Raw genomic sequence first — 23,377 nt, 5'->3', positions numbered from 1 at the left:
AAAGGCCATATCTTCTTATCCTATATATGTCTTCCCTATCAAAACAGTATTAAGGTTTTGTTAATTAAAGCATATGCCAAGTTCCAGCTATGATGCTATCATGTTAGTCATAAAAGAGAGCCCTCAACTACTGTTAAAGAATGCCATATCTGTCCCAATGCCTTTGCCCCAGTGTCAACTTACAAATAAAAATAGTGTTTTGGAAGTCTGTCTGTAATTTGAAAATCACTTTAATTTTTTCCTACCTATGTATCATCCCAACAAAAAGATTTCAAAGGTGAAATAGTAGTTATAAATGAAAGCAGAGTTTGTCCTTGTCATTAGACAGTTACAAACTTCTGAACAATCTCGATAAAGATATGAAGCCGCATAGTATATACAACAGTTATTTTTGTTCTGAAAAAACAAAGACAATTAAACGAAAACCTGTCTTTTAACATAACAAGGAAGGAAAAAAATCCTATTGTTTTATCAGATGTATCGTATTATTTTTGTGTATAATTCTGTAACAGTAATTGTACATTAAGCTAAAATAGTAGAAAATCTTTTGTGTACTGCACTGATTGATCAGCATCCAACAAAGCTTTCGAGCCATGCTACAAGTTCAGTATAATTGATTTTGAACTCAGTAATATATAAAACTAAGTAAGCACTGAAGTCTCTTTTGACCATACAATCATGGTTCATGTCCCTTTCATGAAAAAGAAAACTTCTGATTTGCGCAGAATATCCTTCTCTTGCATAACATTTCTCCTTCCATTGCGCTGTGTAAGCAAAGGTATTTGGAATAATTTTTCTCCTGACACTTTCCCCATAGATAAAGATCAGTAATTAAACAGATATGACACTACTTTTACCCCTCTCACCTGGACAAAATTCCTACCGAAATTGATGATTTTTTTTTTCTAAGAAAATGCTGGGGTTTTTACTTACTTTGAGCATCTAGTTGCGTAATGGAGCAATATACATTGTCCAATGTATAGCATGGAGTATGGCTCAGTATTTTGTCAAGTAGCAGGTTAGCCTCCAGCAGAACACAGCTGGGCAGGCAGTAGAGCAGGTATTTAGTGAGTTTATTGTATTCAAACACATCTTTATCTAGCCCTTCTGTCTCTGTCTCTGTAATCACAAGGGAAGCGCCGTGTGACACACTGCAAAGGTAGGCTTCACTTCCAAAACCTCATAGCTCTCGAAGCAAAACGGTACTGGTGAGATAAAAGCTCAATGGATAAACAGCTATTTTCTAACTTGTGTGCATTTTGCAATGTTAAAACTTTCCTAGTTCTTTTGAATGAAACAAAAATATTATACCATCTATTATACAGTCTACTGAATTATAACCCTCGGGTGCACTTTAATAATAACCACGGGTTATAATTTAGATCCCTGTGGACTTTTTCAGAAGAATTTGAATTAGAAAAAAAATATGTTGAGAGAGCTATATGGCAACATGTGGATGTTCACTGTGTTTGAAATGGTGTTCTGCACTTTTGCTGAAATTCATATAGAATTTGCCCCTTTGTTGGCTGTTTCGCTGTTAGCCTAACATGGTTATAGGAGCCTTGGTTTTCCCCTTGCTTTTTCTTACTGAGTAGACTGTAGATTCTTCTGAATGTCAAATAAGCAGACCTAGGCCCCCAACTAATTTCTCGGTGCTTTTTGCTCAATGTCATAAAGCAGAGTTATATTTGGTAAACATACCATATTGTTTTCTAAAGCTGTAGCTAAACTATAGTGTAAATATGCACATTTTTGACGCATGTTTATATCTGTGATAGAATCACAGATTTGTCTTGCTTTTTAGAGATAGCTAAATCCTAACAGTTTTTCCCACTAATCAGCCTCTTTCAGCTTTGCAACAAATCTAAAATTTCACAATGCAAAGAAAGTCTTTTGGAGAGTTTCTGCCTCTGTGTATTCTTTGTACAATTTTATGCCTGTAATCAGTAGTGGTCTCCTTTGCAGATCCTACTGGCATTCACGTGCTTTCTTATTGCAGTTCAGTTGACTGTTCATTTTTGCAGTCATTTTCAATAACAATTTCAAATTTACAAAATTGCAGATGTAAAAGATACATTTGTCTTAAAGTTTCACCATTGGTCTGTCTTTGTAGTTTGATGATTGTCTGTCTTTACATCTATATCTTCACGTTTAGAACTTTGCTGTCTTTAAAAACTTAGCTAAGAAAAGTACAAAGAAAGGGATGTAGATTACTTAGATAAAATATTTCAATTAGTAACAAAAATGAGTACAGGTGGAATTAATATTACCAAAAGTTAGGAACAAATACCCAATATGTATTTCTGTACCTGACCTAGTCAGCCTAAGTTCTTCTTTACAGTGAGTAGAAAGAAAGAGGCATTCTGAAGGCATAACTTGTATACTTGCTATAATATACTTGCTATAATTTACTATCCTTGCTTTTGGACATTTGCTTTAAATTGTGATGAATTTGCCCAAAAGTACCTGTTTCTCCCTATTTACTCTAAAAAGGAGTTTTGAGTGAGTAGATCAAATACTTCTACTGTAAATGGCTAAATGCAAGTTTTATGAGTCCCGTAAATTTCAGGTGAGAAAAACAGTACAATTAATTAAACTTCTGTTCATTCCCAGCCTTTGATAGGCACAGTCAGTGGTTGTCACTGCTGAAAATCTATTGACTTCCAGTGCACCAGTATCAGTATTATTGGCATGTGTTTCAAGCTCATTAAATAGATGCTGCATGCGCATACAAATAGTGCTGGAATGCTCTGCTATTTAATGCTCTAGCCTCTATAGTTTATTTTCCAATACAGATCTATTGGAGTAAGTTTTTAAAAACAGTTCCAATATTCTAGCATTTTAACAGGCATCTTAAACTCCATCCGTCACTATTATTTTACCATTATTATTGCTTCTTTTTATCATTCAGTTTTCTTTTGTTTTCATTATGTGTATGACTTCTGTAAATGAAGCTGGAGAGCCCTAGCTGTAACTTTACTGTGACAGATCAGGTAGATCTCTTTCCCAAATGAATTAGTCTAAAGGCAAAACACACATATATTTAGGTAATACAGCATAGCTATGATGTTTATTTGTTCAACCAGTAATTTTTAGTCATTTAGTCAGGATTTGTAGCATATGCGTATTTCCAATTAAAATAAAGCCTTAGTTTTCAAATTAAAAAAATAATGGTATAGTTGTAATGATACTTAACAATTCATAGCATAATTTATACAATCCTAAAGTGTATAATTTTTTTTTCATTTACATGATTTTGTTACTTCTGCCCTTCCGTTTCCTCTGTGCCCACGATTATTCTGTCTAGTAACTCTACAGATGTCACTGACTCCAAAACTGCTTGATTCGCATGAGAACAAGGCTGAACCCCTTGATCTGCCGATGGAGCAGCAAGAGCCAGCACGTTCTGAATCTGGACAAACTTCACCAGAAGTTCACAGGACACCCACTTTGGCCTTGCCAGTTCCCAAAAGTCCTAGTCAGACCTTCATGGCATTTCCCAGATCTCCTAGTTTTATAAGCCCCATGAAGTCCCCAAGTCAGTACTTCCAGATCTGTTATTAATCCCTGCTTCTCTTCCCCAAAAATATTTCTTACCAGTTCAACACAGTATTTTTAGTATTTTCTTCTAGAAATGTTTACTTCTGTCAGCCAGTTCAGTTTTTGTAGCTTCTCTCCTGTATGTCATTTTCCTTTCTTTTAATGTGCTGTCAATGCTGTCATTCCTTTTTCAATGTTTAGTAATTCTTAAAGCGCATATCTTTTTCTGCATGTACATCAGCATGATTCCTTATACTAATTGTTTGTGTTCCTTATTTCGAATGTATCTCTAACACTGTATCAAGTGTAAAGCGTATCTTTAGACTGAGATGCAAAGAATGCAACTGAGTGTTGGAAAATACTTTAGATGCTGATGGTCCACTGTAAATATTGATTAAAAAATAAAATTAATTTTAAGTGGCACTTCTGCATTAATTGTAATCTTTGATGTTTTCCCATTTATTTTTAATATTTTAAAACTGTAATATTGTAATGTTTTTCACCAAAAAAAGTTTCGCTTTCACTCCTTTCAGTTTTGTAGTTCTTCATGACATTGTTTAGTTCTAATTCTGCTGCTCAAAATATTTAGAGGAAAAAGGGACTTTGTATGTTTAAAACAAAAATCTGCTTAGTGATTATGACTTAGGAAAAAAACCAAAACCAAACCTGCTTGATCTCTAAGTTTGAGATTGCATGTCGTTCTGTAATTGTAACGCACCAAACTGTTTAGTGGGAAGGGATGGAGGAGCACTGGAGTTCTCCACTGATGGTGTTTTTGTGTAACGCTAAACGTTTCTGACCTTTTGTAGAGGAAGGATACGTAAAAATGTTTCTTCGTGGACGTCCTGTTACCATGTACATGCCCAAAGAGCAAGTGGAATCTTACAATTTGGAAGCAAAAGTAGAACTACCAGCCAAGAGACTTAAACTGGAATGGGTGTATCCTTTCTGTGCTAGAGGACTACTGGAAAGCAATCACTTCGTAGTGATTTGTTTTAAATCATTTTTTGAGCTGAAGTATAGCGAAATTAGAGATCTTTGTTCATAGGGTTTGTTTCAATAGTGAAGCGACGCTCCATTGATATAGATGTTAATTTCTTGAGGCTGCTGTTCTGCACCTTGTGAAGTACAGGGTGGCAGCTTAAGACAGATTTTGCTTAAATGTTGCCTGAAGGTTAAGTCCGAAGGATGCTAATTAGCTAGAGATTAAACTACGCATATTGTAAGAATGTAGTGAGCTGTGATTATTAATTATAGTATGCATAAAAGAAGCTCAGGGTTTTTTGCTGATTCTCAGAAGTTGTTTATCATTTTAAACTGTGTTTAATGTGCGCCATTGTCCTTTAGAGGATGCTATAATCAACTTCAGTATTTGAAAAAGACCTGAATTGAATAGCTCTTTGTAACTGACAGGTGCTTAGCAATAAAATTCATAAGATATTGTATATAAAATAATGTTTGAACTTAAGCTGTGTTCAAGAACCATAAATCGTGAACAACCAGAATTTTCCACTGACTTCTGTGAGCGGGCATAATTAGAGAATTCTAACTTGAAAGAGATCAGTGTTCCATTACATACAGAAATTTTCATATTTCGCTTTTAAATATAATGAGAAAATATTCTTTATTGAAAAAAGAAATGACATTTCACTTTTGTATAACCTTAGTATATTTAATAGATGATTCAAGATAAAATATAAACACAACAAGATCTGAGTCTATTTGTAATATCCACTATCTTTAGAGAGATGAAGTCTTCATAAGGTTTTCTATTTTAAGAAGACAACTTTTTCTTTGGGTCCCAAACAGTGCAAGTAGGAAGTTGCTTTGTCTTCGTAAAATAGAAGACAGGCTGCATATAGTCTTTTTCAAAGTTGTATAAATAGAACTGCATGTGGTTTCAGAATGCACACAGAGACTTTCCAAAAGTCCCATTGTATTCACAAGAGATTAATGACAGATTTAGTAACCATTCTTATTATTCCTATTGCAGCTGAGCCTGTGGGTTCTACCTCACTCTGCTGGAACTGCATAGATAATGCATACCAAAATAACTGAAAATGAGTTAAAAAAAAACACAAAAAAATCCACAGAATTCATAAAACAGCTGAGATTAGAGTGATAAATGCTGCTTGCAGCATTTTACCGTTTAATTGTTGTACAGGCTGTCACCATATATCACAACAGAATTGAACGATGTCTTTTTACACTTGTAAGGGGCCTAAGGATGATACAGGAGAAAGTGTTTGGATGCTGAAACAACAAAACATGCAACCACAAAGCAAAATTGATTGTCATTAGCAGTGTGTAGGTGGAAGCTGAAGTTAGTATTTCAGACTATTATAAGAAATGATAATTAGAGTAGGTCATGATTTCAGTCTCGTTATTTCTCACTTATGCTTACTTAAATGGCTGAGTATTTGCCAGATGGAGTATTATTTTTAGTTTGAATATCCACATGTCCTTCCAGGTGTGTGTCTGTATACCAAGCAGAATCCTATATATAAAGGTTGTCTATGAATAGAAACGGTATGAATTAATAAAAACAGTCTAGCTAACTGAATGGTTACTGAGGAGGAAACATATTTTTCCCAAAATACCGTGCTAATTTATTTTTCAGATTTTAATTTTTTTGCTGTTTAAACCCAATCATCATATCCATACTGAAAAGTCACACCAATGACTGGGTATACACAAGGCTTAAAAAAACAAACCAACCAACCAAACAAACAAAAAAACCCACACCAACAAAAAATAAAAAAAAAAAACCCACACCAAAACCGACCCTGAGCCCAATTTGCAGACTTTAATGCTGGGGAGAAAAGCTGGGGACAGGAGCTTAAAATAATTTAAGGAGAAAGACAAAGATAGCAGAAACCCAAGAAATATTGCAGGGGTTCATTCCAGTGAAGCTGGAGGAGCTGAGCTGTTTGCTTGGAGCGTGGCAGGAGTGGAGTAGGAGAAGAAAACATCTTTGTAGTGGACAAATCAGCCTGGCTGTGGGATTACAGCCAGAAATGCTTCATAATGCAAGGAGAGGGATAGAGAAACCAGATAGCAGAGGTGAAATGGACAAATGGAAAGGGCAAAGCAGACTATGAGGAGAAACAGAAAGAGAAAAAAAAAAAACAAACCTGATGCGTGTAGATTTCAGGGTGTACCTGAACCATAAAGGGGTTTTATATTTATGTTAGCAGTTATCTGGGTAAGCTGAAAAAGGTTCAGACCATATCAGATTTATTCAGACGTGACGAAACAGAAAATGCTGAGTGATGAAGTGTGAGGGAGGGCCGGAGCAGAGGTGGTAAAGCCCCACACACACACACACACTGGGGACATCAGGGTGGGAGCTGTGGTCTGCATGGATCCGTTTGAGACCGGCTCCTTTGGCAAGTGGGAGGTTTGAAACAAAGGCCGCAGGCCAAATGAAAAGAAAAGGTCAAGATAACATTCCCTGAAGTGCCAACTCACCAAATCCAAGTTGAAGCCACCGAATCCGAGTGTGGGAAACCGTAAGGAGAAGGAGAGGTCAACCCCAGGAGTTTACATCTGAGAAAAAAGGCTGATAGAAAGAAACGGAGTGTTTGACAACAGCAATCATGCTGAGGGTTGAATGCGGCATTGTTCCTCACAGGAAGAATTGTAAAGAAAGGAGATTTTCCCTAAAGAATGCAATCTTTCCCATTTAATAGCTATTTTTATGCACAGAGATTTGTTCCTTATGAATGTCTGTGTAACGTTTTTACTTAACTTTTTTAAAAGGTTCAATTCCTTATGCTAAATTTAACTGCTAGTTCATGATAAACTATTATATATTGTTGAACTAGGGAAATTTTATGTTGGCCTCAGTTGGTAATGGTATCTGGCCTTACAGAGAAAAATAATTTTTAACAAATAAAGCATTGTCCTGCAATCTAGAGGAGGAACTCTAACCTTTACAGACAGATTCAAAATTCATTGTAAATGCTTTCGAATTTGATGATATTTGTTGTTTTCATGTCTTCAAATGTAAATATCTCAAACTTGAAGGAATTTTGGCTGAAATATTTCAATTTGGGAGTCCAAAGTTGTATTTTTGAATGCACTTTTTGATGCTTGGCTACTTCTGTTGCATTTATGAGAAAAAAAAAACCAGCAAGCTGTTACTTAAATTCCTATTTTAGAAGTAAAAGGACTATAGTCCTTACTTCTTGGATAATGTTAATATTGAGTATTTTAGTTTGACTGGGTTATCATTGACTCAGAGAATAGTGCACAAATATCTTTTTAATATTGTATAATTGGGATTTCAGTACCTCTCCATATATTTATCACAGCCAGTTTCTCCATATTGACTGAATTAGAATGTACTTCTGTTTTGCCAAGATTCTGCTAATGCTGTTTCTCTCCGTTCCCATAAAAAAAGGAAAGCCAAAATAGTTGTAGTCCCTAATGACTCTTCAGAAGAATAAAACTACATAATTTGGTTGAATTAACATTCAGCGTAAATGAGATTATTTCTGGATTAATTCCAGTTATTTCATTGGATTAATTTTAGATTACTGTTGATATGACTAGCATCAGAATCTGGGCCGCTGCCTTTTAAATACTACAAAAATAAATTGGAACGGGTGACGTAACCCTTTTACGGTCTCATATCCATCTGGCTGGTAATGCCCAGAATAATGAAATCAATCAACCTGCACACAGGGTAATGCAATCAATCCTAATGTAATGCAGGGAGATGTACTGGATGACTTATTAGCGTTTCCATCAAGTCTAAATTTTTATTTTAATTAGTCAAGCAGTGTAAATAGTAAATACACTTGGGAAAAAATTAATATTGCCTTAGTTTAGTCTGGCATTTAGCAAATTCCAGAGGATGCTAAAGGGGTAGTTTTTCTACAAATTCCAGTCATCTTTACCATGTATTTTCTGTAGGACATACAGGTTTTCAATAACTCACAGTCTGTGAAGCACTTTAGCTCTCTACAGTAGTAAGGGAGGGAGTTCTGAAGGATGCCAAGCGACAAAGCTGTGCTCAAGCCAAGAGATGATGATTTCAGGAAATATAGGGGCAGAAAAGCTATTTTGTTTTTCCTCATTTGTAACACTCTTAATCGGTAGATAATGTTATTGCAGCTTGACCAACATGCTAGCTATGGATATAGGGGTCGGGACTGTCGCAGTAATCTCTATCTTCTTCCAACGGGCGAAACTGTATATTTCATCGCATCTGTAGTTGTGTTATTCAATGTTGAAGAGCAACTTCAGAGACATTACACCGGTCATAATGATGATGTGAAGTGGTAAGTCACCTAATCCTTCTTTTTTCTTCATAAAGCAGTATATGGGAGGTGATGTTTTGTTCTTTTAATGTATTTTTGAAAATTCAAGTGATTTAACTTCTAGGTCCTGCATAAATTGGGTCCTTACGCCTGACGATGCATTTGCACAATCAAATAAAGGTCTGACTGTAGTCATGGTGAGGACGTCAAATGTCTGTTATAGCTCTACGTAGTCAGCACACGAAGCAACTGGTGTCAGGATGTGGTGGCACAGACCTAAGGATATCCAAATATGTCCCTAACAGGGCCTGAGTTTCCTTGTGAAACCTGCCTTGAAGTCTGTGCTGCCGTATGTGCTGTGCCACCTCGTTTGGATGTGTCTATATGCAATTGCTCTGTTGATGTTCTCCAAGTTCCTGCTCGATTCTCTAAGCTGCTAACAATTTCTCCTTGTATTTACTTGAGAAAATTTATTTTCCATAATTAATATACTTTTAACATTGAGAATACGGAAAAATAGAAATCTGACTTAATCTATAGATCTACTAATTTTTGTTACTGTTTTTAGAATGATTTAAAATTAACAACCTCTTTAGACTCTTCTCCTTCCCCTTTTTAAGTAGGATGGAATTATTCATCTTCACCTGTGTCTCTAGGCTCAATCTAACCAACAAAACAGTTTTAATCTCATCTGCGGTCTTCCTGGTATCTTCAGGCATATCTACATCATGGCAGATATCCTGTAGGCTAGTCCTGAGCAGCTTGGTTTGTCTGCTGCCGTGCAGGCACGCCAGCTCAGGCTTCAAAGTGATTTAGCTGTGTTCAAGCTTAGGGGATACTAGGTGTCGTGAAATACCAGTATCATTAAATTTACATCTAAATAAACATATGGTTTACCTTGAGGGTATCTGTCTGCTTGCTGAGTGTAGCTGAAAAAGAGCACCCAGATTATCTGATGGGCCCTAATGTATGAAACGAGTCTGACGTCCCTTCTTTAGATTAAGTATTATGAAACACCTGTTGCCCTTGAAAGCCCAAAATAGGCCTGATAACCAAATCTGGTTGCATTTTGAGCGTGTTTCATAAAATTGAGTTATTTGTATAATCTTGTTCTTTTACAAGGAGATTTTTAACTTGGACTTGTTCCATCTCATTCCTTTCTTTCAAATGTTCTGACTCTAGATATTTCAAAGCTTTCAGGTTTCTTAGAAAGAGGATACTTTTCTGCATTGTAAAGATGAATGAATTATTGCCATAGTTCGTTTTGCAGGGCAATTTGCCTCTACAAGTGTATGCAAAGCAGCTGCAGTGAAAAAAGAATTAAGAGAGGATTTAGGGCAGAAGTAGACTGTACTCCAGGATTTAATACAAAGTTTAGGTTGTTTCATTTCTTGGAGACATTAGTTAATGTTCATTAAGGTTTCAAAAATCTCAGTTTTAATTTTCGAAATCACACCATTCAATTCCAGTTTTCTGTATCGTAATTCTTGCTTACTAAAGGACTTTGTTAACCTTTTGAAAAATATTAGGGAGAAGTTGGTATCTCTTATAGAGACTATAAGAGTCACTGAATATCTGGTCAGTGCAGTCTGAAGAGCAGTGTTGGAGTGGATGCACAAACATTTGCTCTGGAGGATTGTTGCTAGACAGCATTGACTGTACTGACCAGGTCTCTACAACCTCCCATTAGAGCTATCTGAAGTTAGATAACTAGTGCAAATTGTAAACTCCTTATAGACTGCAATCACTTTAAATCTAGGTGAGATGAATCCCGACAAGTTAGACAGAGGCTTGTTTGATACAGTATTAGGGCATATTAGGGCATAAGCAAATAACTACCTTGTTCACAAGGGAATATTTTTTCTAATAAAAGAGCGCAAGAATTATTTTTTCAGTTCTGGTTTTATATTTTTTAAATGTTTACATGTATGCTGTGTGTTTGATATGACTAAAATAAGGCTATTTATTACAGGCTTAAGTAAAAGTTTAATGAAATAGGTAATAAATGGCTTCAAGTTTGGCCTCTCTTTCTTTTCTTTAGCCTGGCTGTCCATCCTGATAGGATCACTATAGCAACAGGTCAAGTTGCAGGGACATCCAAGGATGGAAAAGTGAGTGACCCTTTTGCTGACATACAATTGATTGTATTCCACAAGAATATGCTATCCAGAAGATACATGCTATATTCTTTCCATGTTGCAGTTAAATTGGCCTTACATTTCAGGACTGAAGAGAAGCAAACTTAATTTAGAGTTCCTATGGCATAATATCAAAGTTACCCAGTTCCATTATCAAGATTGGTCAGTGGTTTCCCATTACTTACCCAGACTGGTTGACCAGAAGGTAAATTTGGAGCTGGTCTCCAAAAGAGACGTGGAAGGATGAGGAGACCTGAGAGAGCAGAGGGATGTGGGGAAAGGGAGGAGAAGCAGCGGAGATTAACTTTTACACTATACCACTTCATTTCTGACCACAACTACCAAATAAGAATGGCTTTGGGTTATTTGCTGAAAAAAAAAAAAAAATTACTCTTGCCATCATCTAGGCAAGAATATTTTTCTCTCTATTGTTACCTGTTTTATCGTAAAGCTTAGCTGTAGGCTAGGAATTTATTTGAACGGAGTAAGATGAACGTGGCTCCAAAGAGCTAAGACAAGTGAGAAAGAATGGCTACAAGCAGAGGCAAGAAAAGCATGAGGAGAAAGTTACTCAGCAGAGTGTGCAGCTGATGTCACAGCCAGACTTTTTGGTGGATGTCAAAGAAGAAATTTAGGATAAAAATAAATTATCCATATGATAACTACTTTAAGTAAATGAAATCCCAGTTATGCAATACAGGTTTATGTAAAGATGACCTAGTTGAGTAACATAAACTATTAATTTTTATTGTGTGTTGGAGAAATTTGTGGTATTTATTTTCATAAATCATAAATACAATTACTTGCCAATGTATTTGGGAAATAAAATCTAAAGGTTTGATGTTTGAGGGGATGCAGTATATAAGTAAGCTTATATAAAGCCATTTATATAACTGAGGTGCTGGGGTAGCCTCGATTATTTTTTTTAATATATTGTTTATGCTAAAAGGCAATTTCACTATTTATGAGCAAGAAAGACTGATGTCTGCTGCTTTTTTCCCCCTGATATTGTAATAAAGCATGTTTGTTTCATTTGAAAGGGAAGGGGCGAGGGGGGGAAAGGAAGTAAAACACGGCATTTGTTGTTTTCCTGCAAAGGTTGATGATCCCGTGTTAAACTCCTGTTTTTCAAGTAAAACTTGATGAGCAAGTACTTCCTGGGGTTGCCCTCTAGTGGTTTTGAGAAGCATTTCTGTCTCCCCGAGGTTCAGCCTGCCTGGGGCTGGCTGTGGTGCAGAAGTCAAAGGCAAGAGGGGAGGGAGGGGGAACCACTGAACTTTCGTAAGGAGCTGATCTTGAGCCATTATGTATACCTTGAATTTCACGTACAAGAAGAAATCTAGTTCTGATTGCAGTCGTACAGTTCTTTTCTACGGCCATTTTTATGACACTGAAATTAATTAACTTTTTAGAAATCCTTAATCTTTGTGTTGCACTTGCTGTTTGAGATTGATCAGAATTATCTTGGTTGCTACAGTGTAACTGATGATTCTGGACCTACCAGTAAGGCCCATGTCTCAAGGTCATCAACAGTTTTCACTTAATGAAGAATGGCTCGGTGCCCGTTAACTTCAGTGAACTAACGGAGATCAGCGAAACTTGACGTGCTGTGCACTCTGGATAGTCAGTCCCAGATGTTGGTCCTAAGCACGTTAATCAGCAAATCATTTTTAGAGTATCTGTGCTTACATGGATGACTCTAGAGAAGTTCTGATAATTTTTGTACCTTAAATTGTGGTAAAATGTTAGTTTTTTGATGTATTCTCATTTTTTAAAATCCCAAAGGGTTTTTTTCCACCATGGTTTCAGCTGTTTTTTCTGTGTCTATTTTACAGCAATTGCCACCACACGTGCGAGTCTGGGATTCTGTAACTCTGAACACACTGCATGTCATCGGAATGGGGTTTTTTGACCGAGCTGTTACTTGCATTGCTTTTTCTAAATCTGTAAGTAAAGTAAATGAATAGTTGTATTAAGAATGTTTGCTCAACAGGTCTTTGAAGTCTTTTGAAATTTAGCTTTCTTGAGCAAAACAAACTACTGAGCTGTCTTTTCTCTCAGCTTCCTCTTTAGAGGAGGAAAGTTTGCAGGCCAGTTGTTTACAACAGTTTATTTCTTTACGAAGATTAGCGGTATCTCAGCAGTCTCGGCGGTCTACCTTATGCATTCCATAAAATGCAATTGATTTCTTCAGCGACAAGCAGTGGCAGAAGTACTTGTGTTCTCAAAAATTTAGTCTCCTTACTTCTTCTTTTTGGTCATCCCATTGTGCTTCTCCCTGGATAAAAACAGTTATTCTCGCAGCAGCTTTTAACCTCCTACACTGTGTCAAAGAATGACTAAAGAAAGACTTTACAATGGCCTGTACCTCTGGTTTGGATTTAAAAAATTAGAGTTCCCATAGGAGAAGCAAAATCTTTCGCTTGAAAGCAGCGAAGGATACGGATAAAGGATTGCAAAGAATTAGAATCCTGTTGTTAGCCTCTTGGCACCATCCTTCGAACTCATCTATCAGGGAGGTAAAAAAAAAGATGACACAGGTGGCATGCAAGTCCCATATAAAAATGTGAGTTTGTAACCTGACACACACAAATCTAGAAACCCTCTGTGTAGAACAGAATCCATAAGCAGTGTATGCGGTGCTGTCTGGTTGTCTCGGCAGCATTTTTAAAGAGGTGTATTCCTTAGGCAAAGTGTTCTTCAGTGAAAGTTTCCAGGAGTACGTGAAATCTGTTGGTGAACAGTATTTTATAGAAAGTAGAAAAGAGTGAATTGGTAGAGCTGGTTAAGAATACAAAGGTGAAAGACCACACAGGTCAAGATGACCTTTGAAAGATAAACAACAGTAAATAGCAAGCAAATACTCTGTACATATCTCACTGTAGGAAGAAATATGTACTCAATAACAGAGGATTGCTATTGGCAGATGCCATAAGAAAACGTTCAATATGTTTGCTTTGTGCTGTGATGTCACAGTCGTAGCTTGGCCTGTTTTGAGCATCACCTCCCATCCCATAGCAGTACTGCTTATCTCACTTTAGACAGCCCTCTCTTCAGGCTACTTTGTCCCATCTCTGTCCCACCTCTTGAGTTGTGTTGGCACAGTTGTGCTTGAGATGTGTATTAGGGGCCTGATTCATCAGGAAAACAACCAAGCAACCTTTTATATATGCAAAATGAAATGGAGTTTGCTTGGGCCTTTTTCTGCCCCCAAATTGGATCCATTCCCCAAACAGGCTCACTCTGTGATAGTCCAGACACTTGTGGTGGCTCCGATCACGAGGTAGGAACAAGCGGCTGAGCTCGGGGTGGCAGAGAAAGGATTGTTTGTGTCAGCATTGGTGCCAAAGGAGTGCTTGTGGAACAACAGGCTCAGGCTGTTCCAGCAAGCTCATCTGCAGTCAAAGCTAATACAGCTGATGCCAGGAGCAACAGGATACAAAAATTGTATTTGGATGGGTTGGGAAGCAATTATACATTACTTGGTAGTTTATTCCACTAGAGACACGTGTCTAGGAATGAACACCAAAGATTGGAAAAAATGGTCCAAAACCTACCTTCCAGATGGCTGCTGTTTGGAAAAAGACCTGATGATTGTACAGCAGTGGCCATCACTAGTGAGACAGATGTCAGTCAGTTCCCCCCAGCTCAGGTGGAGTCTCACTTGGAGCTCCTCATCCAGGCTTTGGATTCACACAGCAGAAAAATGGCTACTGACTGGAGATCTGGGAAATATGATACATGAAGAAAGACTAAAGAAATTACGGTCATTAAGATTAGGAAGACTGATAGAAGACATAACTATAAAAAAGACACCTGCCAGGAATAAGTTGTTTCCTAATTTCTTACTACGTTCTCTGATTTTGATCCATTATTCCTATATGAAGAGTAAAATTGTTCCGCGTGTCCATGGCAGGTCTGACAAGAATTAATTGGCTTAAATTGTAAAGAAAGAAACTCAGTATAATTATGAGGAAAAACTTTCTTAATAGCATAGATAGTGATGTGTAGTTTGCCTTGGGAATTTCAATCACTGTATAAGGAGAGATACCTGCCTCATTCCTGACAAAGTCTGCTTGTCTGCAGTTTGCACGAGTTCCTCTTCTAGATCCCTTTTGAGCCCTATTTTTTAATGATACAATGAATTACCATATTTCATGGATAACTATGGGATAACTTAAAAGTACAACAGGTAAAGTGTAAATATTTCACTTTCTTCTACACAGAAATATTTAATTGTTTTGTACGTGTATTTGTATGTTTCTAATATTGGTTGGGGGATGCAGTACAATTTTCCATGTTTTGCTTCAGAATGGAGGAAGCAGCCTGTGCTCCGTGGATGACTCAAACGACCACGTACTTTCTGTGTGGGACTGGCAGAAAGAAGAAAAGCTGGCAGATGTCAAGGTGTGGTACTAAGATATCTTGTACTACTTGCTGGTCTGTAAATCTGGATTTCTTGTCATAAAATGTCTTTATTTAACTTTTTGTGCCTTTTTAACACTTTCACTTTATAAAAGGCAGAGAACATGAAGAAAGAGAATGTTTTGTCTCTGTTGATATTATCCCAATAGCGCTTTTTTATTTTTAATTTTGCTATTGTTGTCATTCTAGAATTGATTGGAAAAGTCTAGGCAGCGATGATAGGAGTATGTGCAGAAATGAAACGTCTTAAACTAATCTTTTGTGTAGAACTTCTCGTTATCTGACACAGTTTTGAAGGATAACTTTTGATACTAACTTACAAAAAACATAAAATCTTTTGACCTCAAAAGTATTCTGCCAAAGTATTCCGGACTATGTTAATAAATTAATAGCTCAGAATTTTGCTTATCTAAGGAGTTGATCAGTTTATCTAACTAGAGAACTGTTTCATATTGTTTTGTTTTCTTTGAATTTTAAATTTTGATACAATGTTTTTCTTTTTTCCTTCCAAGTGCTCTAATGAGGCTATATTTGCTGCAGATTTTCACCCTACTGATACAAATATAATAGTTACTTGTGGAAAATCACACCTTTCTTTTTGGACACTGGAAGGGAATTCCCTTATTAAAAAGCAAGGATTATTTGAGGTAAAATAAAATATTTCCTTAATTTTGTAGTAGTTTATAGTAATGGTACTATCGTACAGAAGTAAAGGTTAATAAGGTTCGAGTAAATCAAAACAACTGATCATTATTAAACTTGAAATTTTGCAGAAACTCAGGTAACATTCATGGTATGACACAGAATTTTTCCATGGGTAAAACTTCCACAATGGAGTCTAGTAATGCAGTTACCATTTTGTTCCTTGCATTCCTTTTCCTATATTCCTTATGCTACCCCTCCTCAAATAAAATTACCATAAAACTCTCTACGTGTACCCCGGGTGAAAAAAACATAATGTAGAGAGTCATATATGCTAGGGTTTTTTATTTTGTCAGAGGAAAGACTTGCAAAATCCCATAAATGATGTGAATATGAACATTCTTCTCCTCTGTTCTGCTCAGATACACACGCATATGTAATTCAAAAACAGATTGAGCTGGCCACTATTTGGTAAATACTATTTTCATTTCAAGGTCTTGATTTGTTCTTAAATGTAGACTAAGCTCTACAGCAGTTGCATGCACAATGGAGGGTCTGCGGTGACTGCAGATAATTCCAGTAGGGCCCAGTTAACTGCTTGTGGAGCCATGGCTTGCAAGTATAGTCAAAACAACTCTTTTGCAATGTCAGTTTATAGACTTTGTGTGAAATCAGGAGGTGATGCTGAAATAATGCATTTAAACTTTGTTACATTGTATTTTTCAGTCATTTTTAACTTCTAAGCTACTTGGGCAGATTTCTGTCTCTATTATTCTCGCTGGTTGTTGCAAATGGGAAAGTGTGGTGGCCCTCATTGAGAACATTTGTAGTTTGAGGGAGAAAGAGGCCATACATACTGGTAGTCAACAAACATTGTAAATAATGTCCTTGGAAGATACTAGCTAGTGATTTTTTTTTTGTCCCCTTAAATATTTCACTTTTTTGTTGCTGTGAGTATTTTAAATGTATAGGGTTTCAAAGCAACGTCTCCATTACGGAAACTTAGGATTCTTTCAAGAGATGATTCCTTAATTCTTACACTGCAGCAAAACTCTCTAGTAATACTTTTCTCTTAGAAACTTTGGAGTTAAAAATTGCTGTAATAAAGCTTGTTTGCATCTGCAGCCATTTCTAAATACTTAAAGCCTTTGGGATTATGGGGTAGTTGGAGGATTGGGTTTATCTCGGAGCATTCCTGGTCTTATGTTAAAAGTTGGCAGGCCTTCTCACTCGTTCTATCTGCAACTCGTAATTAAAGGGTGCAGGATTAGGCCGCCAACCTCAGCTGATGCATCTTTTGCCCTTGCACAGATTAACTGTTTAGACTGTAGGAACATGTTTATCTCCTGTGTAGACATTTAAACAATAATGGAACCCTATAAGGCTAAACTAAATTACTCAAATGCGTACAGTTAAAATGAATGGGTTGTGTGTTGCTGTGAGTGTGTGTTTTTCGTAACCATGCAGAAACAAGAGAAGCCAAAGTTTGTCCTGTGTGTGACCTTTTCTGCAAATGGTGATACTATTACAGGAGACTCAAGTGGAAACATTTTGGTTTGGGGGAAAGGTAAGACAAGCTTGAAATTAATAGTGAAATTTTATTATAAAAGACTCTGAATTTTTTACATGACTGTATTCTCATTTTAAGAAGAATAAATTTTGTTTATCTTGAGTTCTTTGCCAAGACCAAGCCAGCAAATTATGTCTGGATTCTCCTGTATGAGCATCTACAGAACATATACCTGACTGTTAGAGCACAAAGTTCTATAGAACGTGTTCCCTGTGGTCATATGTTTAATCATAGAGCTATGCCAGCACGTATGGCTTCTACTGATGGAAGGAATGGCAGGAAGAGTTCTTTTCCTTAATCAACGTGACAGTAAGAAACACTGTTAATGTAATCAATGATCTCCAGTCTCCTGTACTGTCGCTCTGTAGTGTTTGCAAAAGTTATGCCTATTGACATACACTTTTAAAAACACAACAAATCTCTTTATTTGTTTTTCTAGGAAGTCAAGCTAAAATGTATGCAGATCTAATTGAATTCCTCAGCTTTATTTCAAAAGAACAGATGGATAGGACAAACTTCTTAAAAAGCGTTTTCTACTTAAGAAAAGACTTTTTTGGGGGACGGGGCAGCAGAAGGCAATGCCTGCCAGAAGGCAGAGAGCAGCAACATCCTAAGTATTTACTTAGTGTGTGAGATGCCGTGCATAGGAATAAGGAGAATCCCCTAAAGGAGACCTTATTAGTAAAGGAAGAAGGGATATGGATGACGGCTGCTTCTTATTTACTCAGTGCCTTCTCCCAAGATACTCAAAAGATATAAGACCCGTGAAACAACATGGTGAATCAGTTACACAGTTGAGCCTTACTGAGCTGGTTTTGTAGACTTCTTTTCATCCAAGGACTATCAGCCAGGTATCTCCTTGTGCTTTTGACCAATACACTACTGTTGAGGAAGGGGGTGGATATGGTGTTTGTAACTCAGCTCCTCTTATTTCCCCTTTTCTTTTTCCTATGGCAGTTTACAGCAAGGCTCTTGAACACTTTTCCTTCCAAATGGAGTTTAGAAATTGCATAGTCCTATCTCCTCCTTGTTCTTGGTTGTTATTTGGGACTACCAGCAGAGAAGGGTGATCTTGGCAGCTCCTGGTACAGCAGGGTCAGTGCGGTGCTTGGGGACCAGTTTGCCTTTGTGCTGGTAGACTAATTTCTGCCTTGACTGCAAGCAGCCTCTTCTGTCCTCTCTCCCAGGACTGAAAGGGAATTGTTTGTGTACCGCAAGATCTCCTCACCTCTGCCAGTTTTTTGGGACGGTCAAAAATGCTGTTATTGTTTTTTCTATCTTAGTACAGCCTACTTTCTGTGTCTTTACTACTTTTGACTCAGAGCTGTGTGTTCAAGCAAGGGCTGCTTCCACCAGTTTGGAGCACCCTTAAAAAAACTTCTCTTAATAGAAATCACTTGTAACTGACACATTATATCCATAGATGTGGGTAGAAGCACATGGGATTTATAAAGGAAAAAGCAGTGGTTTCTTCCTAATATGCATCAGATCCTCGCTTGTGCTAAAGTTAGCCAAGCTTTGATGCAAAGTGCACATTTCAGTAATAGAATCCCTAGTAATCATAGAATCATAGAATTGCCTAGGTTGGAGGGGACCTTTCAGATCATCTAGTCCAACCATCAACCTAACACTGATAAAAACCATCACTAAACCATCACAGTCCTTGTCCCCATCTAGTGCCAACCCTGCAGAAAGCTCTCTGACCGCCCAAGCCGATAGTAATGTCTCATCAAATTAGAGATATTTAATCCAATGTAGTCGGTTAGAAGGTGTTTTGAGTCTGAGAAGGTACTCGAACAAGCCAAGTTCGTCAATAAAGAGGTACAGGCTCTTTTGGAGAGTGATTTGGCACCTTCTGCCAGATGTACAAAGAGCTCTAGCTTAGCCAGGTTTTGGTGCAAATCTGGTGTCTGGAGGCTGGAGAATATCCTTGGAGGATAACAAGTGACTGGATTATGGTTTCTTTGTTGATAAGGTGTGTAGTGCTACTGCAGGACAAATGTGATGTCAAACGGTTTGGCTTAAGCCCCCATGAAAGGTTTAAATGAACCTATTTTACTTTGTGTTTGAACTGGACAGTGTGAGCATGTATACTTTTAATTTTTGAGTTGTGGGGGGGAATACGTTCTTAAGATGTACTAAATCAGTCTCCTCTGTGGGTCTGAGCATTTTTGTGCAACACTCCATGCCCGCCATTATCGTTGTTTAAATACAATCCTTGATAGGTAGAGAAACGGAGAAAAAAAAAATGAGGGAAAAAGCTATTAAGCTTTTAAGCTCAGCTGTTAAGCTGAGTGTTTCAGTAGTAATATCTTTTCTCCGATCTATCTAGGTACCAACAGAATAAGCCACGCAGTTCAGGGGGCCCATGAGGGTGGAATATTTGCGCTGTGTATGCTGAGAGATGGCACGCTGGTGTCAGGAGGTGGAAAAGACCGAAAGCTGATCTCTTGGAATGGAAATTACCAAAAACTTCACAAAACTGAGGTGAGGTGTAAGATGAAAGGTGAAAACCTTACTTGAAATGACTCTGCTATCCAAAATGAAGTTTTTGCTGTCTTCTGAACAGAGCTTTTTAAATCAATTTTTTTCTTATGGATGTGTATTCTGTGGGAAAGCAAATCAATGGTAAAATGTAATAAAATTTGAGTCATTAGGTCATTCCTGTGATAGCCTATTCATTAACATAATATTTCCTTTTTAAGATCTATTGTAATTGGAAAACAAATCTTCTATTCGTACTTTTCCATTTTATTTCTTCCTTTCTTTGCAAATAATAATGTGAGGTCGTTTTCGTTTCAGAGTATTACAATATTAAAATGTTTTTCTACTTTCCTCTTTTCCAAAATGATGTGAGGGGTTTTGGGGGTTTTAGTACTTACAATTTTTCATTAATTTCTTGAGTACTGTCGGGTTTTGCATTTTCTTAAAAAAGAATTTCCAAAAATTAATTTAGTTGCTATGTAGAAACTTAAAAGCTTAAAGCAGAATTTGTTTGGACAAAACTACATGACTGTTTACAGACTGAATGTATGAGAACAATCAGCATAAAACTCTGAGGAAGGGTTTCAACTCTACTATATATTATTAAATGTTGCAAATGTATATGCAACTGGAATGGTATGTCTGTTTTGGTAATTTGGTTTTTACCACAGCACAAGTTACACGCTTGTTGTGCTGTTTCTAACTGTGGCGTCCTTCTTTTTCTTTTATTTGTTCATACAGTGGTATTCCTTCGTATTTTAAATTTTACATCTTCTCTTGAACTTTATATTGGAGACTTGCACTGACTCTTTCAGAACGTAGGCTGCAATTAAAGCAACATTCCTTGCAAGGAAGTACTAGCGATACAAAGCCTGACGCTATCTCGGAGTAGAAATGCTTAGTCTGACATCACAGCTGCAATTAAAATATGATCGAGTTAACACAGCATGAAGGAACCTTTTCTGTTTGTTGAAATACTTAGTTCATCTGTACAAACGGAGTGTGCTGTAGATAAGGATATCTTTTCTTCTAGTGTTATAAAAACAGTTACCAAACTGATGCAAGTTGATATAAACTTTTGAAAGTCAGGCATATATATTCATCCATTTAATTTCTTCTCTATGCAACACTTATTAAAATGCATTTGCTAGGCCATATGTCTTTAAAAATTGAAAAATTGTCTGACTTCTCTGTTTGTCTGTTGTGACCACAGATTCCAGAGCAGTTTGGTCCAATAAGAACAGTAGCAGAGGGAAAAGGGGACGTTGTATTAATAGGAACCACTAGAAACTTCGTCCTACAGGGCACACTATCAGGAGACTTTTTCCCAATTACCCAGGTAAGCTGTTGCTTTCCAAGAACGTTCCTAAGTATATAATAGCAGTAAAGGTATTGCTTAAAGTTAAGTTTCTTAAATATGCATTTATTTTATTTATTACTACAGTACTTTTGGCAATAAATAACATTATAAATATGCATCTGTCTAAGCCCATCTACTTTTGTAATGCTTTAATATATAGTTTGGTCATTTTAATCCTGTTTAAGCATGTTTAGTTTTGATGGTACTGTCCTTCTTGTCAAGAAACATTTCTGCTTGTGTAGGGTCACACTGATGAGCTTTGGGGACTTGCAGTCCATTCCTCTAAACCTCAGTTCTTCACTTGTGGACATGACAAACACATTACCCTCTGGGATGCTACCACTCATTGTCCGATCTGGAACAAGATAATAGAGGTATAAATTTATTAAACACAATTCTACTCCTTTTATAGAACTTGTCAAGTAATTTGGGTTTTTCATAAGATTATTGATTAAAAATACCTTAAAGTATTAGCTTGAGGAAAAAAAAATGTCAGAGTTGTAAAATTTGTCTTTTGGAAAATGGATGTAAAACTCTTAAAAACAAGAATTTAAAACCCTAGGTGATATGTTGTAACATGTAGAAGTGTACAGTGCTGTTGACGTTTATATTTTTTTACCAGGAATTTATCATTTAAAAGTAGTTCTGATCAGGATTACTACTACTACTACCACTATCCTAAGCACCACAGGCAGAATTCAGAAGGAAAATATTTTTTTGGGTGACATTTTTTGGCCTTCTTCATTTATTTTCTATAATTTATTAGTATTTCTATACATCCTGTTGACAAACAAATGTGGTTTTTAGAATGTCACTTCCTGTCTCTGGTTTGGAAGTTGGTGTTTGGGGACTGAAGGAATACAGAGTGGAGGCTGGGTTTTATGCTGTGCTTAGACATTGAGTTGTGCGTCTGCAGACTCCTAATGGCTTTGTGGTGACATGTGATCTTGTTGTCTACATGCATCACTAGGAACTGAGGGTTTTTTGACACTTGATCACTTTTCTAAATATTTACCCGTAAAAAGACATTGGCTTAACTCCTAGAGGCAGCGAAAATGCTTTTATCTCTCTATTTTGAAATGCCACTGTCACATTTTTTTCAAACAGTCTTCTCCCTCTTTACATTTTTTTAATACATATGAGAATATGCTTTTTTGGAGGTACATGTACTGGTCACAATAAAAAAGTTACTTCTCAGTCTTTCTTATCTTTCCTCTGTACAGTGGAAAAATTAAAAAATTAGTTCAGGAAAAAGAAACCAGCACCTAGAGTAGATATACATCCAATACACAGGTTTGCAGATAAAATTGTAGCCAGCAGCTTAGAGATGACTTGTGTCATCTTGCTTGCTTGGTGAATGTGGAAATTGGAATTTATTCTGTCTAACCAAGGACGTGTGTTCTAAGGTCTGTATTTTTGTTGACTTCTAAATTAATTGGAGAGGCCAAATTAAGAGTCCCGCTGCCCCAGAGGTGGAGCCATATTTTTGCAGTTCAGTGCCTCGGTTAGAAAGGCGGATCGGCCCGTAGTATAAGAAATTAAAAGAAAGGCAAATAACAGCAGTTCTTTTAATCTAAAAAAAGGGAAATCAATAATACTAGGGGTTTGGCCTGAGAAGCAGGCAGATAGTTGCATTTTCCTACCTCCTGATCATTTTAGGGTTTAAAATACGTTAATACGATTGGGACTTAAAAACAAGCTCTGTCCCCTTCAGTCTGTAGGAGGGCTGTGCTTGGGCCTATGGGGAATGGTCAAACCTTGAGATGCACCAAAATCTTCGTGTGCTTGCAAATCTCTTGAACTGCTCCTGAGATACCAAAATGCAAGATCAAATAAATACCAGCATGCTTAGGCTATGAATTTCAACAATAAAGCATATTTTTAAAAATCAGTGAGCAGTTATAAACCAAATTTTCCTTGGTAGACTCTCTAAGAAAAGAGAAACCAGTGC

General features: G+C 36.9%; 1 protein-coding gene across 12 annotated transcripts in view; it reads left to right on the top strand.

Moving 5' to 3' along the window:
• Positions 1-23,377, top strand: part of EML1 (EMAP like 1) — a 131,830-nt gene that overhangs the window by 95,303 nt on the left and 13,150 nt on the right. For 4 of the 12 annotated variants that reach the window (XM_074584019.1, XM_074584017.1, XM_074584018.1 and 1 more), the window contains 12 exons: positions 1,133-1,159; positions 3,308-3,538; positions 4,350-4,479; positions 8,679-8,828; positions 10,849-10,918; positions 12,781-12,891; positions 15,257-15,352; positions 15,883-16,017; positions 17,480-17,579; positions 19,915-20,069; positions 21,280-21,405; positions 21,669-21,800. In XM_074584019.1, coding sequence (XP_074440120.1) covers positions 1,133-1,159; positions 3,308-3,538; positions 4,350-4,479; positions 8,679-8,828; positions 10,849-10,918; positions 12,781-12,891; positions 15,257-15,352; positions 15,883-16,017; positions 17,480-17,579; positions 19,915-20,069; positions 21,280-21,405; positions 21,669-21,800 — 1,463 coding nt within the window. The remainder of the gene's footprint in view (positions 1-1,132; positions 1,160-3,307; positions 3,539-4,349; positions 4,480-8,678; positions 8,829-10,848; positions 10,919-12,780; positions 12,892-15,256; positions 15,353-15,882; positions 16,018-17,479; positions 17,580-19,914; positions 20,070-21,279; positions 21,406-21,668; positions 21,801-23,377) is intronic. The other 8 variants (XM_074584026.1, XM_074584022.1, XM_074584023.1 and 5 more) reach the window with 2 other exon arrangements.

The sequence above is a fragment of the Larus michahellis genome, chromosome 4 (genome assembly GCF_964199755.1).
Source record: "Larus michahellis chromosome 4, bLarMic1.1, whole genome shotgun sequence".
Classification (NCBI taxonomy): Eukaryota; Metazoa; Chordata; class Aves; order Charadriiformes; family Laridae; genus Larus; species Larus michahellis.
This window is presented reverse-complemented; position numbering and strand designations above follow the sequence as displayed.